The following is a 22,085-nucleotide window of genomic DNA, read 5'->3' on the forward strand; positions in this document are numbered from 1 at the left end:
AAAGAAACATTCTGACTGTATATACACAGCAGGGATGTTGAACTTTTTTATTTGCGGAATAGAGTTTACCACCTTTATAGTTTCACATGGATCTTCCTTTAAGAGAAAAAGGTACAAATTGATGCATTTGTTGTTGTTTTCCTTATGATGATACCGTTTTATTTACAGTACAAAGTATAAGGAGATACAGCCTGATCCAAGGGGACAAATAAAGCAAGAGACAAGTACCAGTTCTAGTGTTCTAGTGTAACATTACAGTCCACACAGACCTGAAAGACAGAATTTGAGAGACATCAAAGTACACTAATTTTTCTCACTTAAGTCCAGATAAACTTGAAGAGCTGGTGAATATAGCATCAACAGACAAAATTTTGACCAGTATGTTCTGGTAGCCTACCGGTATGTTACCAATCATATTTTTTCAAGTAGTTAACTATTTTGCCTGGCCGTCTAAAAAGAAGCCACCTGGACAACAATTGCATCTGCCATTGAAGCATCAGGTGAGGAATGTTTTTCATAGCTACAGTTCAGTCCTGAGGCATCTGTAGCTTAGGCATACTGAGCAGGATTTTCCCCCTTGAAATAGCATAAACTCATCCAAAAATGATCCTACTCAATCATTACTTATGGCCCATTGGTAGTCTGTTACAGTGTGTGTGCATCGTTTTATATCTAAAGCCAGGCTGGCTACGGTAGCAGTCCTGAACTCTTAATACAGACTGGTCAGAGCTAGTGTGTATTGTGAGCTGGCAGCTAGCTACCGTTAGCGTAGCTTTGTTGTAGTAGAAAAGTAGATAGCTAAGCTAACTGGCACCTACCTGTCTGACAGAAAACAGGCCAACAGATTCACTCTCGTTTTGGAACGAGGCTTGTGTGCGTGGCGTTTTGCCTCGCTGTACTTTTTTACTGGTTTTTACTGTTCTGGCAACCGCAGGGAGGAGGGGTCAACTTTGAAAGTTGTGTTTACAAGCCACAAGCAGCAAAATCCTACTTCATATGCCTTAAAACTTAGCTTAAGTGAAAATTGTGTGTCTAATTCCTGCTATTCAGTCACATCATTTTGTGTCCACAACATATAATCTGTGATTGTGTCGGGTAACAACCCAAATCAGCCGCGTCCCCTACGGAACATGAAAACACTGTGCATTGCCGTGCAATCGTAACACGTCTCTAACGTACTTGGTGTAGCGCCGGTGTGCGAAGTTTGATGTGTCAAGTGGAGAGGCAGAGAGAGAACCTGTCAGGAGCTGCTTTGTACCACTCTCAGGAAGCATGGGAACGGACTTCCAAGTGAAATCAGAAGCCGATCTTCAAAGCGCAGTATTGTCGAATTGTTTGGAAAAGGGTTACGCATGATCCCTGCTCGGAATGGTACAACGGAGCGTACCGTTCTTTATTTTGACTCCACATCTTCAGGCGAGGGTTCGGTGTCACGGACCAGAAGCATTTCATGGGCCGTCGTCCTCGCCCTGGGATCTGCGGGATGGGTGGGAAGGGGGAAGGGGGAAGGGGAAGGGTCCAAACGTTGACCGTGACAAAACCCTGGCAGAGGGATCAAAGTCTGCCTCCGTTCCCCAAACGCCATGACCCCGAACATCTGCTCCAGCACTTGTGAAAGCAGATAAATCCACATTGTGTATCACGTCTCAACATCTCCGCCAGGTATCAGAAGGAATGGAAGGACAGTTATTGTCTCTCCCTTCTATTTCATAAGCATCCCTCTGTCCGCACAATATGTTCTTTATTCTCTGTTAGGATTCCCATTTTCTATTAATAATACATTAATACACATTAATATTACAATATAAACATTTTGAGAAATTCAGCAGGTACAAGACATTTCATGGAAATGATCTACTGTTGATAAACATTAACAGCATTTTTGTTCATTTTGTTCAAAATTGGCACTTTATGAGCTTGAAATTATAAGGTTCTGTGTGACTTATTTTAAATCAAAATTGAATTATCCACATATTCATGATCTTTGAATGTTACTTTTGTTGTTTTAAAGAACCTTTTGGGGTTAAACATTAAAGAAAAAAAACATAACTGGTATGTTTACTAGTCATGTACATAACAGTTTTGCCAGATTGGGTGTCAAATCTTTGATGCTCAATGTCTAAGAACTGCAGCTCCACCCAGACAGAACCATATAATTCCAAGCTATACATTGAAATTGCCACTTAAAAACTATTGTCACTACTACTGTTGACAATGCTTATGTCTACTTATTCAGTGCAAACTCAGCTGCAAGTGTATTTTATCACTCAGTCCGTTAAAGAGACTATAAAGCTGCTCAGAGGCCCTAAAGACATAAAAGGGGGGGGGGGATTTAGAAAGTCGTAGAAATGTATTATGTATAGAATAATGAATAATGTGATTGTCAAGACGGTATTTATGTTGTATTTGGGTGATTTGAATAGGAAAGGTAATTGTTAATTGTGCTGTAAACAATAGAGGTCTTGCAGTTGAAGGTTTCTGAATCCCAAGAAAAGAGAAGAAGCAGAAAAGTCTGCTGTGTCCGTGGCCTTGAGGACCAAGAGTAGTAAGAGATCAAAGTGTCACTCAGTGGTGATCCAACTGGCTTGTGGGTAATCCAGGGCTTGGGGAGTCAAATATCAGCAGATGATAGAGCTTGGCCATTATTCCAGTGCATGCTGTAGATCCAACCTCAAATTTCAGAATATGACATTTTATTGGGGGAGCGATGATGGAATATGTGCCTGGGAATGATTAGGGTTTGACAAGATTCTCATGTTGTGTATGTTTGGCAATGGAAGAATACAGGCCAAGGAGGCTGTAAGACAAGATGCGAAGAGGGAAACCTATTGATCCAAGTCTCTAAGACTGACCTATTTCTGAAAATGTACTTCTCATTTACTTGAAATATTGTTTATATAACCTGTCAGGCACTTCAACGCTGTCAAAGGCGGTGGTATCACTTGCATAAGCTGAGTTAAGTGCGCCATATATCATTTTTCCGCTTCAAAATGCCTGAAAAAATTTAGTTGCACCCAGAGCTGATCTGAGGCCCAAACGTTAGTGAATTAGATGCTTTTGCAGGAAGTGAAGAAATGCTCTCCATCTCACCAAGCTGTCTGAAAACAAAAGTCTGTGACGGATAAAGCGAGAGGAGGCTTATTCTGTTTGTCAGACGAGGCAAATGAGGGGTAACTGCTGAAGTGTCGGCTCAGCACTGGAAAGTCAGCGCTGACTGAGAAGGAAAGCTTATTCCTGGGAAGAAAATGCCACTCTGTGTGTGGGCACGCTCGCTATGGGAGGGCGTTTTGTCCTTTATCCTCTAAAATGTACTAGTCATAAAACAATAGCCACTAGTACTTTATTAGTTTGGCCCCATTCCATCCCCCTTTTTTATTTACTTATTCATTTTCAATTTATTTTCACTTTTCTCTCAATTTTATGTATGTGTATGTATGTTTTGTGTGTATATGTATGTGTATATGTACGTGTGTTTATTTGTGTGTGATATCCCTATGTGCTTATGTAATCTACACTTTTGTCCTACCTATTCTAAGTTTAATAAACAATAGATCACAAAACAAAACATGCGGTTTAGATATCTTCAAAAGAGTTTTACTAGTAGTTTTATTTTTGTAAGCTTTTATTTTTATAATTAGCGCTAGTCTCTAAAGCCATTCTACTAGTTATCAGTCGTTAGTTAAGTATTTGTTAAAGACAACTTGCTATTCCATTCTTCAAGTGAAAGTTCCATTGTTATAGGTGCTAGTGAATAGCGAGTACTAGTTTTTCTGTAACAACTAACTTCAAACAAACTATTGAAGTGAATGGGGTCCGGTTGTTCCAGAAAGGACCTAAAATGTCCATCATTATTTCTCTCAACAGCTTGTGCAGCAAAATCACAGTGTTTTGTAGTCAAACACTGCAGCATTTTAGAAACACAGTGTCACCAAAACATTGATTTTTACCCTATATCTTATAGCTCACTGACTGTTGCTACTGAAAGCATAAACAGTGCCTTTAAGACAAGAATCAAAACTCAAGACTTTGAATCCAAACTGCAATATAACTATTTCGGGGGGAAAAAACACAAATTTCTCGAAAAAAAAAAAGCTCTAGTCAGTCAGCGGTACCATTGCGTCAACCAAGGACGCACGTTATCTACCATCTTTTAAAAAACGGCACAAATTTTTTTGCTATCAATCATTTTGTAACAGTCAGCATCACGTTTTCCAAATGGTGGCTATCTCATTTCTGAAATGAAACTCTCACATGTTCAGCCCTCGAGGGAAAGCTTTAAAGATGACATACATTCCCACATTATACGATTCATGTGTTTCATTCCCATTCACACACTCACACACTAACACTGACATGCAACTTATACAGTATATCCATTGTGACTTACACTAGAACAATCACAAATAGATTTGAGTAGGCCTATCTGTACACACACACACACACACACACACACACACAAACACACACAGAGTCAATCATAAAACAATAAACAGATGTGGAGATCTCATCCAGCATTCCCATCCACACACACATCCCCATCCACACACACACACACACACACACAAAGGCCCGTAGCATTGTTAGCAACACAGAGCCAGTCGACCTCCTCCATGCTGTTCTAATTAGAGGACCATGAGAAGAAACACACTGACAATCTACAGTGTAACCAGATCCCATCCTCCCTCCGATCCTCCGCTGTAACCAACACACACAGTCCGCCTCTCTTTATGGCTCTCTGTCCTCTCCCCTCCCTGTTTTGTTCATCATCTCTTTCTTCTTCCTACATTTGGTTTTTTCTCCCCCAGGCTTCACATCCTGTATTTAGTGTAGTGGTAAATAAAAAGGTGGGTAAACTACAGCATGAAGTCCAGTCAGCATTATGAGCAAAAATAGTTTTGATATATTCTCAGAAAAGCTTTAATTTATTCATTTAAAACATCATATCCTCATATAACTTACATCAGTTTGATACTACTTATTACGATGACTTTAAGTCCTTAAAGGGGGGCAACGCCGCAAAACAACACACATCTAATTTAGCGAGAACATAGGAGTGCTCAAATATATTAGTCTGGGTTTCACCCTTTCTTCAAAACTACATCACGAATCGTAGCGCTGTGACTTTGGAAACTTTAGCATATTAGCCAGTTAGTTAGTGAACTGAGCTTATTTGCAAACTGCTGTGGAGAGGAATGCCACTGTCAAAAATGGAACGAATGACAACATTTTATTGAAGTCCACACTTCAGCCTTTCTAGTATGAACCACAGTACACTGCTGAGGAGATTTACCAAAGGCAAGAGGCAACAGCCAGCTGCTTGTTTGTGAGTAAAGCAACTTCCCCGGGGGAAGAGTTGCTGGGCTAGCCTCGGGCTAACAGTGACTGCAGTGGATGTACTGATATTGCATTGTCATGCCCGCTGAGAGAGAATATGCTGCAAAGAATGGGACTGTCACAGTTTTTGCTCAAATCCATGGCTGACATTGAAGTACACGGATCATTGCGTGTTACTCAACATTAAAGTTTCGATGCACACATGAGCATGCAGCAGCATTTTAGAAACATTCCTCCACACAAACAGGATAAACTGGCAAAAGAGAAAGATACCACTTTGAACCCACCTTGTGCTGACCATTCAGAGCGCAACCAATGACGGTACTGTGGGCCGGCACATGACTGTACAGCTGCCAGTCCAAAATAGAGTAAAATTTGATTGTGTCCCGGATGTCTGTAATATTTTCTATTTAATAATATGGTAAAAATGATCTCAAATTAGAAGATTAGAGTGATTAAGGCATGGCGCCTGACGATGTGCTGCTTTAGCTGTTAACTATTCACTGTGTCACATCCAATGTAGCCTAATCTTTTTTTTTTTTTTTCTTTCAGATGTCACCAGAATTACAAATTGAATATCAATCCAACCATAAAAAAAACATTAAAAAATGTACTCTCTTATTCAGGTGTTACTTGGTAAGAGTGCTGGTAAGAGTGTTAGCCAAAGAGATAACAGGACTAGAATAAGTAATTTACGTCTGATTTGATTAGAAATGCAATCAAGCATGCTTTATTAACCTGACCCATCCACCAGATCCAGAATCAATACTAATACCATATCATCTTCCAAAATATCAATACGTATATCCATTAAGCTTAGCAGTGTAGTGGTGAGTTAGGCTCTCTATTGATTTTAGTAAGCCTTTAGGAAGTTCTAACTTGTGCGAGTCACTGGGCTATGGATTCAGTTCCATCGATCTCCACCAATGTTATTAACTATACCTTGTACAACCTTCTACACATTTTCATAACATATAGCAGAGGGGCCACCCGATGGGTAAGAAGCACCTTAATGACAAAATGCATGTAAAAAGACTTTTATTTGGGAAACAAAAAGCGACAGAATGTTCTACCCTATTAACATACAATTAGCATAACAAGGACAAGATGGTACCTTTACATCTTAACATATACTGGCATAAACAGCTATAGTAATTTAATTTACCGATCAGAATTCAACCATCATAACCAATAATATACACAGGCCTACATAATATTGGTGGCAATTTGTCTTGTGGTTACATAATACATTTTCCCACCCATAAATATGTTTACAGGCTTTTGTCTCTAATTTAAAATGCATGAAATTGCAGAGAATTTAAGAGAACGCAACTTAGCCTAAAGCTAAAATGCTCTAAAACTCGATTCAAATAAAATCACTTTAATAACTACTTATATTCATATATATATAGCACATAAGTCAGATTTCATAATTCATATTTAAGTAAGCAATCGAAACTGTTAGTGTCATCTTTAAGTAAGAACTGTTCATAAATCCAAACAAAGTAATCCATCCTTTTCACAAACCTCCCACTCAGACATGGAATTGGAATTGCCGGCTGCATATGCTTATATCATTCAACAATTGTTTATATTCTATTTTATTGCTTTTATTGCTTACTCCATATTCTAGTTTTGTGCTTATATTCTGATTTTCTTTTTTTGTCCATGCTGCATCCTATTAATTACTATCCATTAGTATCTGTGGTGCAATTTCCCCACAGGCATCAATCAATTTTCATCTTATTATTTTTATAGATACAGTATATGTCATCCTAAAAAGGTGGACAAACTCTATTCCTTCAAATCAAAAAGTGGGTAAGCTGCGTTTAGGTGGGTTTACTGTTGACTCCTCTTTCTCTCGCTCCATGCCTCCCTCTTCTCCCCCTCCTTTCTCGTCTTTATCCGTCTTGCCTCAGACCAAACGTTATGTATTCCACATCCGTCCTCCTCGGCTTGCTGATGGAGCACCTTTACGGCTGCGGACCCTCGGGCGGCGGAGGAACGACCGATCAGAGAGAACCAGGACAGATCGCACAAGGTCCAATTAGGCCGCTCCAGGGCTTCACGCTCGACCAGAAACCCAAGTGGACCTTCAAAGACCAACGGCTTGAATGAGAGAGGTCTGGTCAATGCAACAAAACTTTAAAACCAAGAGTGTTTGCCTTTGCAGAGCATCGATCAGATCAGGAGTTCCTTAAATGCTTAGTACAACAGAGGTGCTAAATATGATGGAGAGGCTTTTACTGGGAGAAGTGCTCAGTTGCTTAGAGTTGACCGATTTTTGATTTGTCCCTTATTTAATGCTGCATTAGGCAAGATTTGTGTGTCTTATCAGTCTAAATCACAAAGGGGGGCTGCAACAGAGAAGTGTCCCATCAACCCTGAGACGCTGTTGATTCGTCATATTTACCCAAATTAAATTTAATCAGGAGAGACTAATTTGAACAGTCAATGACGGTTTTTATTGCATAATGTGTTGACACATGATAGAAACTACAGAGTAGATCATTCTGATTAAATTTTGGAACACCTTGCTGTATAAATTTGCATATTAATGAGGAAAAACTGATTGCTAATTCACTAATTAGCTTAATGAATGACCTTTTTAGCATAACTGGTTGTGTTTAAACCCAAGTGCCTCTTACTCAGTTTATTTAATTGGTTTTATTGAAACTATGTCAATCCCTAATGAGCCTCGTCTGCCTCATGGAGGTAGAACACCTAAAAGAAATTTCTTAAGCTGACACAGTCTGTGCGTTATTGTTGAACTTTCATCCTTTTTGTGGCTTGGGGTAGGCAACAATCATGTAGGCAAATTATCATCAACAATGAACCAAAGTTTTATTCTTTTTATACCCCTAAATTACCATAAATATACTTGTAAGAACATAATGTGCAAAATAGACAATGAAAGGCTGTTTATGAGGTTTAGTCTTCCTGACTGAACTTTAACTATAGCTTCAATTCTGGTGTCTGTAAGCGAAATCCAAAAGTGTCTCCTAAACAGTGAAGCGCTCACCAACATTAGATCTTTCCCTCTCTCGTCTCTTTGGTTTCCTTTGGTATAAAGCGTCACAGACCGGCTAGGCTGGAAAACATAAGCATGCTGTGTTCAGTTTACTGACGTCACATTACAGGATTTCTGGGTACTGAAGTTCAAACAGTTTTCAAGTCACCTCTCGCTTGCATATTGCAGCTTTAACCAAACACCTTGACTAAAACCACATTCTTAAGTGCAGCGATGACCTGGGGAATATTCCATCCTGATTTTGACTTCGAGTCAGCTGGCCTATTCTCTCCGAGGCACGGCCCAGCAATCTAGGAGGAGAGGAAACAGGGAGGCGTGATGAAGTCAAGGGCCCAGTTTAATGACCTCAGATCAAGCTACGTGAGTGAGGGAGGACCGAGGCGGATACAGTTACCGTGCATCTGCTGGCTAAAAGTCCGTCCATCTGTTTGTCTGTCTGTACACATCAGAGATTAACTTAATTCCTCTGTTTGTTGATGAAACTTAAGCGAGGAGAGGAAGGGAAGGATTTTCCAGAGAAGGGTTTTTGGTTGTGGTGGCTGCAAATTGCATGGAGGCAAATGAAATCTTTTGTAGGTAAACACAGCATGCACACACCAACTCATATTTTCATGACACACACACACCTCTCTATCAGATTAATCTTTGGCACCTGGCTGTGTTCGTTCTCTGTTGAACGCATTTCTGATTTTATACTGGAAAGCCCAGGAATGTCTAATGAGGAAAACGGATGCTGCAGGTCTTCTGTCTCGCACAAAGCGTCCCCTGTTTTCGCCGTCTCAAGGTCCTCGCAGTGTGAATAGCTCTTTAATTCCTATCTGTTTGCCTCAAGGATGAGGCTCAATGAAAAGACTAATCACAAGTCTGACCATTTTTAGAACTGGTCAGAGGCACGCTTGAGATTTCGACAGCTCCAACGAGAGAGTAGCGGTGCAGAGCGCAGTTATCTCAAACAGATGGTTTTGTCCACTATTGTCTACCTTCTGTAAGTGTGTGATTACAGCTCTTGTTTTTTTCTCAGAGGTTGGATGGGTGGTTGATTTCTACAGTACAAAAGGTGGCGGCGCCCTGCGGTTACGGAGGTCACTGTTTGACGGTGTTGAATATCAGGTGTCGTCACAGCCGGACACACTGCAAAACCATTGCACAATCAGCTGATTGGAGGATTGACGTGGTCAGATCACTGGACCACCCAGGTCATTGGAGTAGACCCCCCCCCACACACACACACACACACACACACACACACAGACCATCCATCACATCATAAACCCACTGCCTGACCTCAGGGTTTGTGCGGAAGGAGCTTAAAGCCCTATTCACACAGGACTCATTTTACCTACCCAATAATTGCAGAGATTGTCACTGATTTTAATTCAAGTAAAAATTCCAGCGGAAATGACCACTACCACATTTCGAACTCGGTAATTTCAGGTGTAAGTTGTGATTTCTTTCTCTTTTTCTTCTTCTTCTAGGCCCACAATTAGCAACATCTTCCCAAGAAAAATGGAAGCAGTAGTGGAATCTATAGAGGAAGGTTTTGAATTTTCAGCACAAACTTTCAAGTTTTGCTTTGCTAAATCCGGAAGTGACACATTGTAAAATCTCGACCTTATACAAGTTCAGTGAATTTCATTATTCCATGCAAATGCATTTCACAAAACTCAGAGGTTGGGGGTAATCTATTTATTACATATTACACTAGTCACATGCCAGTAGTGCTTTAAATGAATGCATTCAACTGGAAGAAATCAATGGCCACTTTTGACATTTTAATCACTTGATCTGTACTATATTGACCTTTATTTATTCTTTTATTTATTTTTTTTCTCCTCAGACCTTTCCTTATTGATAATCAAACAAAGCAGGGTGTGATGTCAACAGTATATTATTGAGGGGAAAATGTAAATGGATTTATTATCTGGCAAACATTACATCCCCAGGCCATGAATGAAGAGCTTTGTTCCCAGTGTTTTCTTTAAGATGTTTTATGGAACTGCTCTGTGCAGGATGAATGATGTTTGTATACACAGACTTAATCCCTGGAAACCGGTTTTATGAGGATCTAGTTTATCTAACTGTTGTACTGGTGTATCTCTTATAGAATGAGTCGAATGCTGCTGTTCCTGATCTATAGAGTCCCTGCATTTCCACCTAGCTAGAATTTTGACAAGTCCCTCTTGACATCAGGGGTGTGTGTGTGTGTGTGTGTGTGCGTGCGTGCGTGCGTGCATGCGTGCGTGCGTGCGTGTGTGTATTCTCTGTAAATTCTTTCTCTATGTATGTATGATTGTGATGGGTTTGCCAGAAATGTTAAATGTCATTATGTTTGGAGCTTCTGAAATGAAACATAAGAGAAAATATATTTTCTGTGCCTTTTTGAAAAGGTATCTGTCCTAATATTCAGCAGTGTGAGGATTCTTTAGGACCGACACATTTCACATCGTATTTGGAATAGATGCACCTGCAGGTCAATATTGTTTATAGATTAATTCTTAAGCAAACAACCTTTTCCTACTTTTTGATCTTATGCGGAACCACTTTATTTGGACGGTCCAATGTTGATATTCACCTATCAGGTTACAGAAGGATGTTCAACAAAGTGTCACTTGCATATTTTCTGCATCTCTATAAACTATGTAACCCTAACCCTCACCTTAGTTAACCCTAACCTTAATCTGACCCTATTTTTGCCTAACAATGAATATTTACAGACTACTTTTCCCACTATAGTATCACCTGAACCAGACGTTTTAGTGACTCATTATAGTCACTTGATAGTAAGCTGAGTGTCAACTTGGACTATCCAAATAAAGTCTTATCCATACTATATTGTCCCAGCTGTATCCTGATATAGGGCCATACTGTGTACAATTACTCATAGGGGTCATAGTACAGTCAATCATGAAATATCCATCTTGAGCTTTTTCACTTGCTTTTATCAGAGTATGCAAGCAATTAGGTAAAAACCCAGCTTTTTTGGATAATACATGTCTACTAGACTGAAGCCTAGGTGTGATTTAAGAGACTCTCTGTTTCAGAAGGGGATAACAAAGATGCAAGCATGGCTCTGCTCAGTGGCGACTGGATTGTGTCGACATACCAAGGGCTCTAGCAAGAGATGACAATGTTGAAAATAGGTCAGAGGGAGAAAGAGCGAGAGAGAGAGACCCCCTCTGAGCATCACGTACTGAGCCAGAACCTGGTTTTGATCAGCACATTCCATTAGTTAATACAATCACAATGCTTCCCCCGTGCCAGCGGGGACTGCTCTAACTTGTCATGCAGTATTTTGCTTTAAAACCTTTTTCACAAACAGAGAATCCTCCAAGGATCATGTTCATTTTTCAAATTATAGTATCGTTACCATCCCTCCCCCATTTGTCTTTCCAATATGCTGACAAGGCAACTCAGCATAATTTACGCCTCTTCGACTCACTGCTGTCTCAAAGGACTGCTTGACAAGAATGTGTCTCATTATCAGGACAATATACTTCAGAAGTTCAGTGGTAAGAAGCCTCTGCAAGCACAAAAACAACAAATAAATCATGATCATCCACAAAGTCTTTGTCATAGTGTTTTAATTCACAATTACTTAACAGAAACAGAAAAAATTAAAAGGCATCAGATATTTCATAGATTTCACAGTCTATGGATACAAAGAAGACATATTTCATGTGTCATTTTTGGAGTGGTGCTTTGTCCAGCCATTAAATAGCAATTCAGCTGTTTAAAATAAAGGCTTTTTAACTTTTTACAAGACAGAGTGCCTTGGACTTTACTTCTTCTTTGGTCTACAAAGTTCATACACCCCAACTTCCAATGGGCACCTCTCCAGCACATTTGAAACCAAGGCAGTGTTCCTCCTCTGTGCTATTTGTAATTCTGGAGTGGATCTAATTGTCTTGAGTTAAATATCTGCAGTTACGCCTGTAACTGCAAGGGGTCGCACTGACTGCAGTCCCAGGCAGCTGGATGTGGTCCAACATGGCCAAAAGTCCATAAAACATTTCAGGGCTGGTCTGTGAAAAAGGGGTCTGGGGTGTGCTAATGAATTATGTGGCACTGGGTTAGGGAGGCTGAATGATGGCCATCTCACGAACGAAGGTCAAGGCTAATGTCAACCAGCAGCCCCTGACCCCGCCATGTTCCCTGTGCAATATGAACATCTGCACTTTAACCTCTTTTAAGGAAAGTCAGGGAGAGGAGGAGTGCTCTTAAATTGGACTTGAATGGAGGAAGCTATTCCCAAAAGCAGAAAGACATTCCTCTACATATCACAAGGTTTGTGTGCTCCATAGAACAAAAGGCACTTCAATGAATCCTGAATGCTGTCACATTTTCTTGAATTTGCTGGTGACAAGACACAAAAACATACATACAAAATAACCACAAATACATATATACACAAGTATGCCAAGGTTTTTGGTCTGTGGTATAATTAACCATTCAGCACAAATACAGTGATTTCCAAATGATTGCTTTCCCAGCATTATCATGTGATTGGCATGCAATCCACTGCTGACTTGTATTTGCAGCCACTGGAATGTCCTCTGTCCTTTCCTTGAAGGAACATTTGCACACAGTCTCCTTTCACCAACTGCTGATGTGAACAAACAATGCCTCTAAATCCCTTTAATACAGTTGACAGTAATAGTAATTTACAGTGATATGCTCTTGGAATTAATTTAATTGACCCCGAGCATTTTGCATGAAAAGGACCAAATTGTCAAGTTTCACTACCTCAAACAAGAGGCAAAATGCTTTTACCAATAGTACATTGATTTCCAAGGCTCTTAGCAGGATTTGGCTTCAGCTGTGAAATGTTGAAATGAACATAATTTTCAGATATTACCAGATGTTACAACATTACCCATCCAGATGATATTTTAGAACCATGTAGCCTAGTGCAATCATGAAGCAATCAGATCTCATGCTGTGTGGTCAGTGTATGCAACATCAAAGTTTTCTACCACACAGCAACCCCAACCCCAAAAATGATCAGTGGTTTTCAGTGTCCGGCCCTTCCCCTCCTCTTTCAATTGATATTCCACAGTAATATCCGAAAGTGTTCGAAGAGTGGGCAGTTCCAAACTCCTCCAGGCTCCTCTCTTACCTGGTTGATTGTCCACTTATCCTTATCTCTGAAATAGAGTCTGTTTATGTACATGTCAGCTTGTCCCCCTGTCTGTTTAGACATGGGACTTGACCCCTGCTGAAGGGTTAGGGGCACCCTGCTTGTCATGAGCCCCTGAGATCCAGTGGTAGCAGTCGGTGGCGTTCTTGTTGCGTGGCTGAACGGCACAGCGGGTGCAGTAGACAATGCCCAGCGCCACCATCACCACAATGAAGATGCAGATGGGCACCAGGAGGCCCACCAGGAGCCAGCTGCCGCCCTGCTTCTGCTCCTTGTCGTGCTGGACAGAATCCACGCCGTCACCTCCCTCCACGCCCTCACTCGGGGGTTGATGGGAAGCTGTAGGCTGGGTGGGAGCAGCTTGGGGGTTTATGTTGTCCTCTTGCTCCACCCCCTCCACCTCCACCTCAACCTCCTGCATTGGGAACTGGGAGTAATCCATAGTGGTGTGATCTTCATCCTCGTCTTCCTCATTGAGATAACTGGTATGAGCAGGGATATCCCAGTCTGTGACTGGATCCACAGGGGCTGGATTTCCTGGTTCCTGGCTGGCAGGGGTGGGGCTGTTCCAGAGCCAGTTCCAGGCCCCTTCAGAGATGGTGGAGGTGGGAAGGATGGAGAGACCGGTGGTGGTCTCCTCCTCCTCATCTTCGTACCAGTCCGAGGTAGGGGTAAAGGTAGGGCTGGTGGTAGGTGGCGACTGGGTGGAGGTGGGAATAGCTATCAACTCAGACTCAGCTCTGTCCCCCAATTCAAACCAGTATGGCCCAGCTTCTCCCCTATCCATGTCATCCTCCTCTTCCTCAGGCTCCTGTGTTGGAGTGTCCGGTGCGGGGTGGAAGGGCAGCTCCTCCTGAGGGGCACTGGTGACCCAAATTACATCAGAACCGAGGACTACGGGTGGGTCGGTCAACCAGTCCAGGGAATCATCCACCTCTGGAGGCCAGTCAGTATGGCTCTGCTCGGGGGTCCAGTGGTAGACAGGGTCCACGGGGTCCCATACAGGTCCGGGGTTGCGCGTGACCCAAGGGAAGGGAGGAGTGACAGCGCGTTGGCCGTCCCCCTCCCCTATCTTCCGACAGGAGAAATGATCAGACATGAGCTCATAGCCCACCTCACAGTAGCACTCAAATCCGCCCTCATAGTTCACACACATCTGCTCGCAGGTCCCAGGGATCTGGCACTCGTCGGTGTCCTGGCATCGGCTGGGGTCCTCAGGCAGCGGGGAGAAACCCAGGTGGCAGTGGCAGATATGGGAGCCCGGTGTGTTCTCACAGGCATGTTCACACGGATCGTTCATACACTCGTCCATATCCTCACACTCGCCATCCTCGTCCGGGCGGTAGCCCTCCCGGCAGCGACATTCAAAGGTCCCGGGAGCATTCACACATAGCTGCTCACAAGGGCTCTGGAGGCACTCATCCACATCCAGACAGCCACGCTCATCTGGCGCAAGCATGTAACCCTCAGGGCACGCACAACGGTAGCCATCTGAGAGGGGCAGGCACTCAAACTCGCAGGGTGCCCCCTGGCATACGTCGGCCAGCTCACAGCTCTCTCCATCCTCCCCCAGTTGAAACCCGTCTGAACACTCGCAGTAGTAGTGGGCACCGGCCTCCCTGCAGAAATGCTCACAGCCACCGTTGTCCTGCCCGCACCAGTTCTGTGATACAGGGGGATCGGAGCAGAGGGGGGCCTCTCGCGACCAGCCTACCGAGCCATCCTCCCGCAGCCTACACAGAACTGACTGCTCATTCTTGGTACCTGCCGGGCAGGGCACGGTAGCAACAGATCCAAAGGGCACATGGGTTAGCAGCGTGCTTAGAAGGCTAAAGGGTGTAGTGTAGAGGGCATTACCACCCCCTTCGCTCCACAAGGCACCACACATTCCTTTGTAGGTATAACGGCACAGATACCCATCCACAGGGACGGAGCAGGAACCGTCCAGCCATTTGAAGTTATCGTGCTGCTCGTGAGCAGACGTGCTGTAGCCCATAGCCACACAGCGGGGAGCCGAGCACGTACCGGGATAGTCTTCCCTCTGCCAGTTGATATACTGGGTATCCTGGTCTCCTGTAGTCCAAGAGAAACCCCGGAGCGGGCGTGAGGTGGTGCACTGGCGAGGCTGGCGCTGGAGGCCGATCCATACCTGGACCTTGGTGCGGGAGTGGCGCAGGTCCACATCGGAGAAGAGAGCGGCGATGGTGTTGGCTTCCTCCTGGCGTTTGACGGTAGCTAGGTTGCCTCCTTTTTCCTTGCAGGCCCTCCAGGAGTCCAGGAAGGTCTTGCGTTGGAAGTAGACCACAAAGCAGCCATCCTCGTTGCACAGAGCGTCCCTCTCTCTCAGGTCCTGGGCCAGGACTGAAGGAACTCCAAAGAGCAAAATCAGCTGGGAGATGAGGAGAAGAGCAGCAGCACTGTGTATCAGGGAGCCCATTCTTCACTCACTGCTCTCTTAAACTGGATGTCTCTTTGCTCTCTGCCTCTCTCTCACCCTAACTTTCTTGACACTTTTATCTCTCTGCCTTTGAAACTTTCTTCAGCAGTAGTTTTTTCTTTTCGCTGCCTTTGTTGTCTATCTGAACTTTTCTCCCTTCATTTGGAACCCTTAGTTTTTCACTTTCTGTCTTTCAGTCCACTGTGCTCTTCACTCTGCGCTGCTAAAACAGATCTGCGCTGGAGTTGAGTGCTTGCAGATTGTCCCCAGATTTCGGAGAGAGGGAGGGAAAGGAGGGGTGAGGGAGGGAGGGAGGGAGGGATGGAGGGAGGGAGGTATAGCGAGGAGGGTGGGCAGAAGGGGAGAGAGGGAGGGAATTGAAGAAAAGAATTGTATGTTTTTGGAAGAGGCGGTGGGGGGGGACTATGTAGATGTGTGTGTGAGAATGGGGGGAGGTGCACTGATCTGTGCATTTCTTTCTTTTTCAGAGCATGTCGCATGGTTTTCATAAGCCCGTTTATGGAAATAGTTTGGTACTCTGCCATTTACCCCTCCTTGTGTGCATGCGCGCATGCACACACACACACACACACACACACACACCGTATTGTGGCACTGAAAAATGTTTTTATCTCCAATAATTCAAAAGAGACTGAATAATTACTCGAACATATGCCCTTGTTCCAACAATCCATCAATTATCTTCTTTGTCGTCTTCTCTTCTTCTCTAGTCTTGAACTCCACTTGTGAATCATTCATTTCAGTTGTCTTTTCTTTATATTTTCTCTACCTTTCAATACCTTTTATGTGAATTGTCTACCTAAATTGTTTCTATACAGTCTGTTTTATGTAGGTATTTGTGTGTGTACATGTATTGCTGTATGTACTGCTTGAGTGTTTGTTGATTTGTTTGTTGAAGGGCAAATAGAAAGGAACCAAGCAGGGACTTCAACCTGACATCCTTCCATTTCCACATGTCTGTCATGCTACACTAACGCTACAACCCTAGGCCAGAAAGAAGACACCCGTTCCTGCTCAAAAGGCCTACAGCTATGTTAAAAACAACAATGCTTGCCTCCATGCTAATAACTCTCATATTGGGATGGGGAAGTAGTGAAAGTTGCCGGGGTCACTGGTGCAGAGGAAAGGGCCTCTGGGTTTGCTATGAAAACAAAGCCAGGCTGCTGAAATGTAGACTTATGTTTCTAAACGGGGGATGTTGGGGGGGGGGGGGGTAGAGGGTCTGTGGGGAGGGGGGGAGTAGCCAGTCCACAGAGGAAGTAGTAGAAATTCTGTGAGCCCATAATAAATCCACCTAACTGTTGTTTCAGAGCCCAAATGGTGCATACTGCACTATTTGAGAAAAGGGAGGAACTGGGGGGAAGCAGTGTTGCAGTACTCAAGTCCTGGACTCGAGTACAATTTTTATGACTCAGACTTGGACTTGGACTTGAACCTGGGACTTCATCACCTTAGGCATAGGCTATACATCTTTTCAGCATTACCCTAAATTTGTACCTGATCATCTGGTTGGTTAACAGTATAGGCCTATAGGTTAACGCGGTATCAGTTTATCACTTCCCAGAGATCACTTGTCAATCAATCAGTGTCCAGTACTGTGACATCTTTGTTCTTGAATTTTCTGTTGATGCAGTTTGAGTTTCTCTTTTCTCTGTCTTTTCAGTCATGGCGGCTATCGCTGCTCATGCTAACTACCCAGTTCTTCTTCTTCTGTTTATTCCAAACAAACTGGAAACGTAAAACACATCACTTCCTGTGCACCAGAGGATTTTTCCCAGGAAAGAGCTACCAGACACTGGGTGTTTAGAACAGCAAATGTAAAAGCTTTCATGAACTGGATATAGGTTGAATCACTATTGTGTTACATCAATCAGATAGATGGTAGCAAAATATAAATTTAATGGTATTGCAAATTATTACTTTAATGGTTCCCATGGGGAAATTTTGATGAGAACCAGACAAATCTGTGACAAGATATATGTCTTTTGCATTATAGTGCTCCTTAACCATAATGAACACAGGTACACATTATACTCAGAGACATGCATGTACACACACACACACACACATACTTGGCACACACACACACACACACCCCCCGCCTCAGCTTGGTGAAACTCAAGTCAGGGGCGACCCAGGCCATTTGTCCTCCACTGTGACAGCAGTTAAACCAGGCGACCTCGCCCGGCCAGCTAGTTTTTATGACAGCCTGACGTTTTGAGGTTAAATGGTGTTTAATGATCATAACCACCCTTTAACACCCACTCGCTAAAAACCTTTTAACAACTCCCTTCACGCCTGTCTCACAGCATCCATCAGCGATCCACAGATTATGCCTCCAGTCCGCGATGCTTGAATAGACAGCATAAATAAATACCATGTATGACACGTTATCACAAGATCAGATCGTTTTAAATTTGAGCTACACTGAGGTGAACAATGTGTGGGGAGTGGTGCATACACTCTGACAGCTTTATTAGGTTTTCTGCACAGATAAAGCCTTCATTCAAAATGAGGCACTGACTTCTTTATAATGGGTCTCTAAGATCACCAGAACCAGGCACATTGCATTTAGCCCACATACAGGTTGCAACAGGTGTTGCATTGGATTAATTTATGCATGAGAAAATTGTATGCAAATGCAACAGAAAAGGAGGGTGAACTTGTTGCATGCAGCTCTGGGTTAGCGACAGCATAGTAAGAGCAAAAGAGTAAGAGTTTTCCCGTCGATATGAAGTCAGAGTCACACCGCTTACTCACATCATGTCTTGTGGCTGCATTGCATTCTGGTCTATTGAGGCCACTTTCAGTGACGAAATTGGTCTCTCTTCCTCTTCTATGGATTCTATGGATTTATCTCTGTGTGATTGTTGAACACTGGTGTAAAATGGCGACTCTTGCTCTTTGATTCTGTAACCAGTGCCTGAAATGGGCCAGTACTCACCGGTACTGAGTACCGGCACTTCTGATTTTTGTCCACATGAGTACCCTTACTTCTTATTGCGTACCGGCACTTCTGATTTTTGTCCACATGAGTACCCTTACTTCTTATTCCGTACCGCCACCTCCTGGTACGCCTTAGTTGAATGAAGAGAGTATCTCCGTATGAAAAAAGTGCACCATAGACTTGATAGGGCTTCATTTAAGCAGACAGCATCCTACAGACTGAAGGCAGCGCTCCGCTCACACGGTGAGTCAAACTGCAGCCGAAAACAAAGCTGCACAGATAAAGTGAAGAGGTGTCACTCTGGCCCTAAAGCCCTTAAATAGCCTCTTGTAATTACGTGTTCTGCAATATTAAAACCATTCTACTGACGTTTGGCCCCGCAAAGGCAGATTGTAAAGAATATAATGGCTTACATTCTGATGCAGGACTTTGTGGGCAAAACGACGATGGAATGATATTAATTGTGTAGAAAAAATAAATACATTTATATTGTGAGCAGAGTGATGCCATTGCCTCTTCACTTGATCTGATGGAGCAGAGCAGTCAGTGCGCACAGGGCCGTTGAAGTGTCAATCATGAAGAAATTCATGGTAATCAAACGCCAATATGTCCAATCAACACTACTGGTCAGGTGCCAATAGAGAGAGAAAAGAAAATAGAGGATGTGCAAGCACAAATGAAAGCTATGTTATTGCGCCAAGGAGGAATAAATGTACGTAACAAGTTACATAATGCTAGTTTTCTTATATCATGACTGTCAACAACAAAAGGTCAATATTGCTTTGTTGCCACTGCCTCCAAAAAGCACAGACAGCTCTGTCCGTCAGTTAAATAAAGACAATATTGGCCTCTGTCTATTTGCATCAGTCTTCTGTATGTTTGTAAGTATGTAATCTTTCTCTGGTGTAATCTTTCTCTGATATTATTACAGCACTAACCCAGCACATTTTTCTGTGTTGATTTTTTTTTAAATGGCAAGGTAGGTTAGGACTAGTTTTGCAGCTAAACTGACTGCAGTCTTGTTTCATTTTCAGTTGGTCTTATTGTAGCATATATGCAATATTATATTTGTATGTAATGAAATGCATAAATACATTTGAAGTGGGATATATTACCAAGATATGTGTATAAATATAAATATGTCCAAGACACATGTGATCTCATGTCATGCAACTGCTGAATTAGGGTACTGGCACCTTTTTTGGTCCAATTCAGGCACTGTCTGTAACTGTTCCCAGGGAGTCATAAGTAATATCACTTTTGAAAGTAAGGATTCATTTTAAGGGCCAAGGGCCAATTTCTCCATGTTCCGATGTATAAGAGCCTGTAGGATTTTCATTAGGTCCTTGTTGAACTCCCATGTCTGAAATGCCTGTGGTAGTAACCTTTATAGACCAGCTGATGCTCCTGCTGATGCTAGTTTTCAATGCAGCTGCAGTGGAATATTGATTTTTTTCCATTTCACATTTCTCTATAATTCAAATTGCTTGTGGAAGCGTTTGGCTAGCTAGCAGGAGAATCATTCCAAGTTCCCTGGTTTCCTGATAAGGTCAGTGATAAGTCAAGACAAGTCCTGTCATTTTACAACATTAGATTGTTTGATTAAGATTTTTTTGTTTGTTGGACTTCTTTGTTGTTCTTTGTTGGCTTAATCCTTTGTGTAGGATGTGACGTTAGCGTAATTGCTAAGTGTGTCTGCAGTAACATTACATTACATTGCATCATTTAGCAGACGCATTTGTCCAAAGCAACAGCATCAGTTGTTATGTTGTAGTAGTTAGTAGTAGTAGTTAGTTGTAGTACATTTGAATAGTTGAGTAGTTAGTTGTAGTAGTTGTAGTCATTTGAATGTATTACTTTATATGCCAAGCTGCTCACATCTGGCAAGCATGTAGCTAGCGCTGAGCTAGTTTTCACATTTTTTTAAAGTGCCCAACACCAGTCAGGAGTGAGGAAAGTGGGCTTAGAATTCACTAAAGGCCTGCCGCCTCCACCAGAGACCTGGCAAATGAATTGATGCTGTCTCGGGGCTTCAGGGATGTGTCCTGGCTGCGATCACACAGGCAGTCAGTAAATCACCCCAGGTTTCCTCTGGGATGGACCCTTGCTCATGGGCACCCGCAAAGTGTATTTCATTCTTCCCGAGTGTATGTTTTCACAACTTCCTTGTCCTTGCTCTGCACTCTCATGACAGCAAAACCTGAGAAAGAAAGGAAAAGAGGGGATGAGAGAGTCCAATAGTTATCTAACTGGTACGTGAACAAAGCTGCTGCACTCTGCCAGGAATAGATCAGATACTCCACATCAATAAGTTATCAGACTGTGAACGCTCAAGTAATGTGCTCATCTCCAGAACAATTGCCTGTCTGGTACTGATGACAGCTGCTGAGAGAAGAAGTCCTTTTGAATGTTGGAATAATAGCTGGAGAGGCTAAATTAAAAAAGATGCACATGCAGTGAAGGGAGGCACTGTATACTCACTTTCATCACAGCAAGCTCCAGTCTTGTAAAACACTTTTCTGGGTTGTGCACTTTCACAACTTTTTACTTCTGAACTATATGGGCACTGCAGATAGTAGAAGAGAATTCAAAGCTGGGCTGGTCTCTTGCTGATATGTTTCCCATCCACTGGGAAATAGTACTTTATGGCACGATGGAGGTTTCAGATTCCCGTCAAGGCCCTGTGGGATTTTAGTAGGGTCCCACAAGTCCAGCCCTCCAAATGAGTCATGTCTGGTTGTCAGGAAGAGATACTCTGAGTTGGGATATGATGGAATATTCTGGACAATACGTGTGTGTGTGTGTGTCCATCTGTCTGCCCATATGTGTGCATGCTATGCATCTGTGTGTATGGATTCCATGCATGTAGCTATGCGTCTTAGTCTGTTTTGTATACATGCATGAATGTGTGTGTGTGTGTGTGTGTGTGTGTTCTTGTACTTCTATCCTCGTGAGAACCATCAAGAGTGAGGACATTTTTGGGGAGTGAGGTCATTTTGGCCGGTCCTCACTTCTACAAGGGGCAGGTTTAGGATTAGGACATGGGTTTAGGGTTAAGAATAGAATTAGAATTATGTTTAGGGTTAGGGTTAAGGTTAGGTTAGGGTTATAGCTTGGGTTTAGGGTTAAGATTAGAATTAAGATTCAGTGGAAGGTCCTCATAAGTATAGTTAAACAA

General features: G+C 42.8%; 2 protein-coding genes across 2 annotated transcripts in view; both read right to left on the reverse strand.

Moving 5' to 3' along the window:
• Positions 1-22,085, reverse strand: part of rab1ba (zRAB1B, member RAS oncogene family a) — a 192,904-nt gene that overhangs the window by 41,716 nt on the left and 129,103 nt on the right. The gene's annotated exons all lie outside the window — the stretch shown is intronic.
• Positions 11,947-16,097, reverse strand: cd248a (CD248 molecule, endosialin a). Its single transcript, XM_071926103.2, has one exon. It carries the CDS (start codon positions 15,937-15,939, stop codon positions 13,558-13,560), a length of 2,382 nt encoding a protein of 793 aa, XP_071782204.1. The 5' UTR covers positions 15,940-16,097; the 3' UTR covers positions 11,947-13,557.

The sequence above is a fragment of the Centroberyx gerrardi genome, chromosome 23, assembly GCF_048128805.1.
Source record: "Centroberyx gerrardi isolate f3 chromosome 23, fCenGer3.hap1.cur.20231027, whole genome shotgun sequence".
In the NCBI taxonomy this organism is placed as follows: domain Eukaryota; kingdom Metazoa; phylum Chordata; class Actinopteri; order Beryciformes; family Berycidae; genus Centroberyx; species Centroberyx gerrardi.

Bases quoted from the DNA above. Each gene is read 5' to 3' on its own strand.
- cd248a (XM_071926103.2), bottom strand. From the start codon at position 15,939: ATGGGCTCCCTGATACACAGTGCTGCTGCTCTTCTCCTCATCTCCCAG.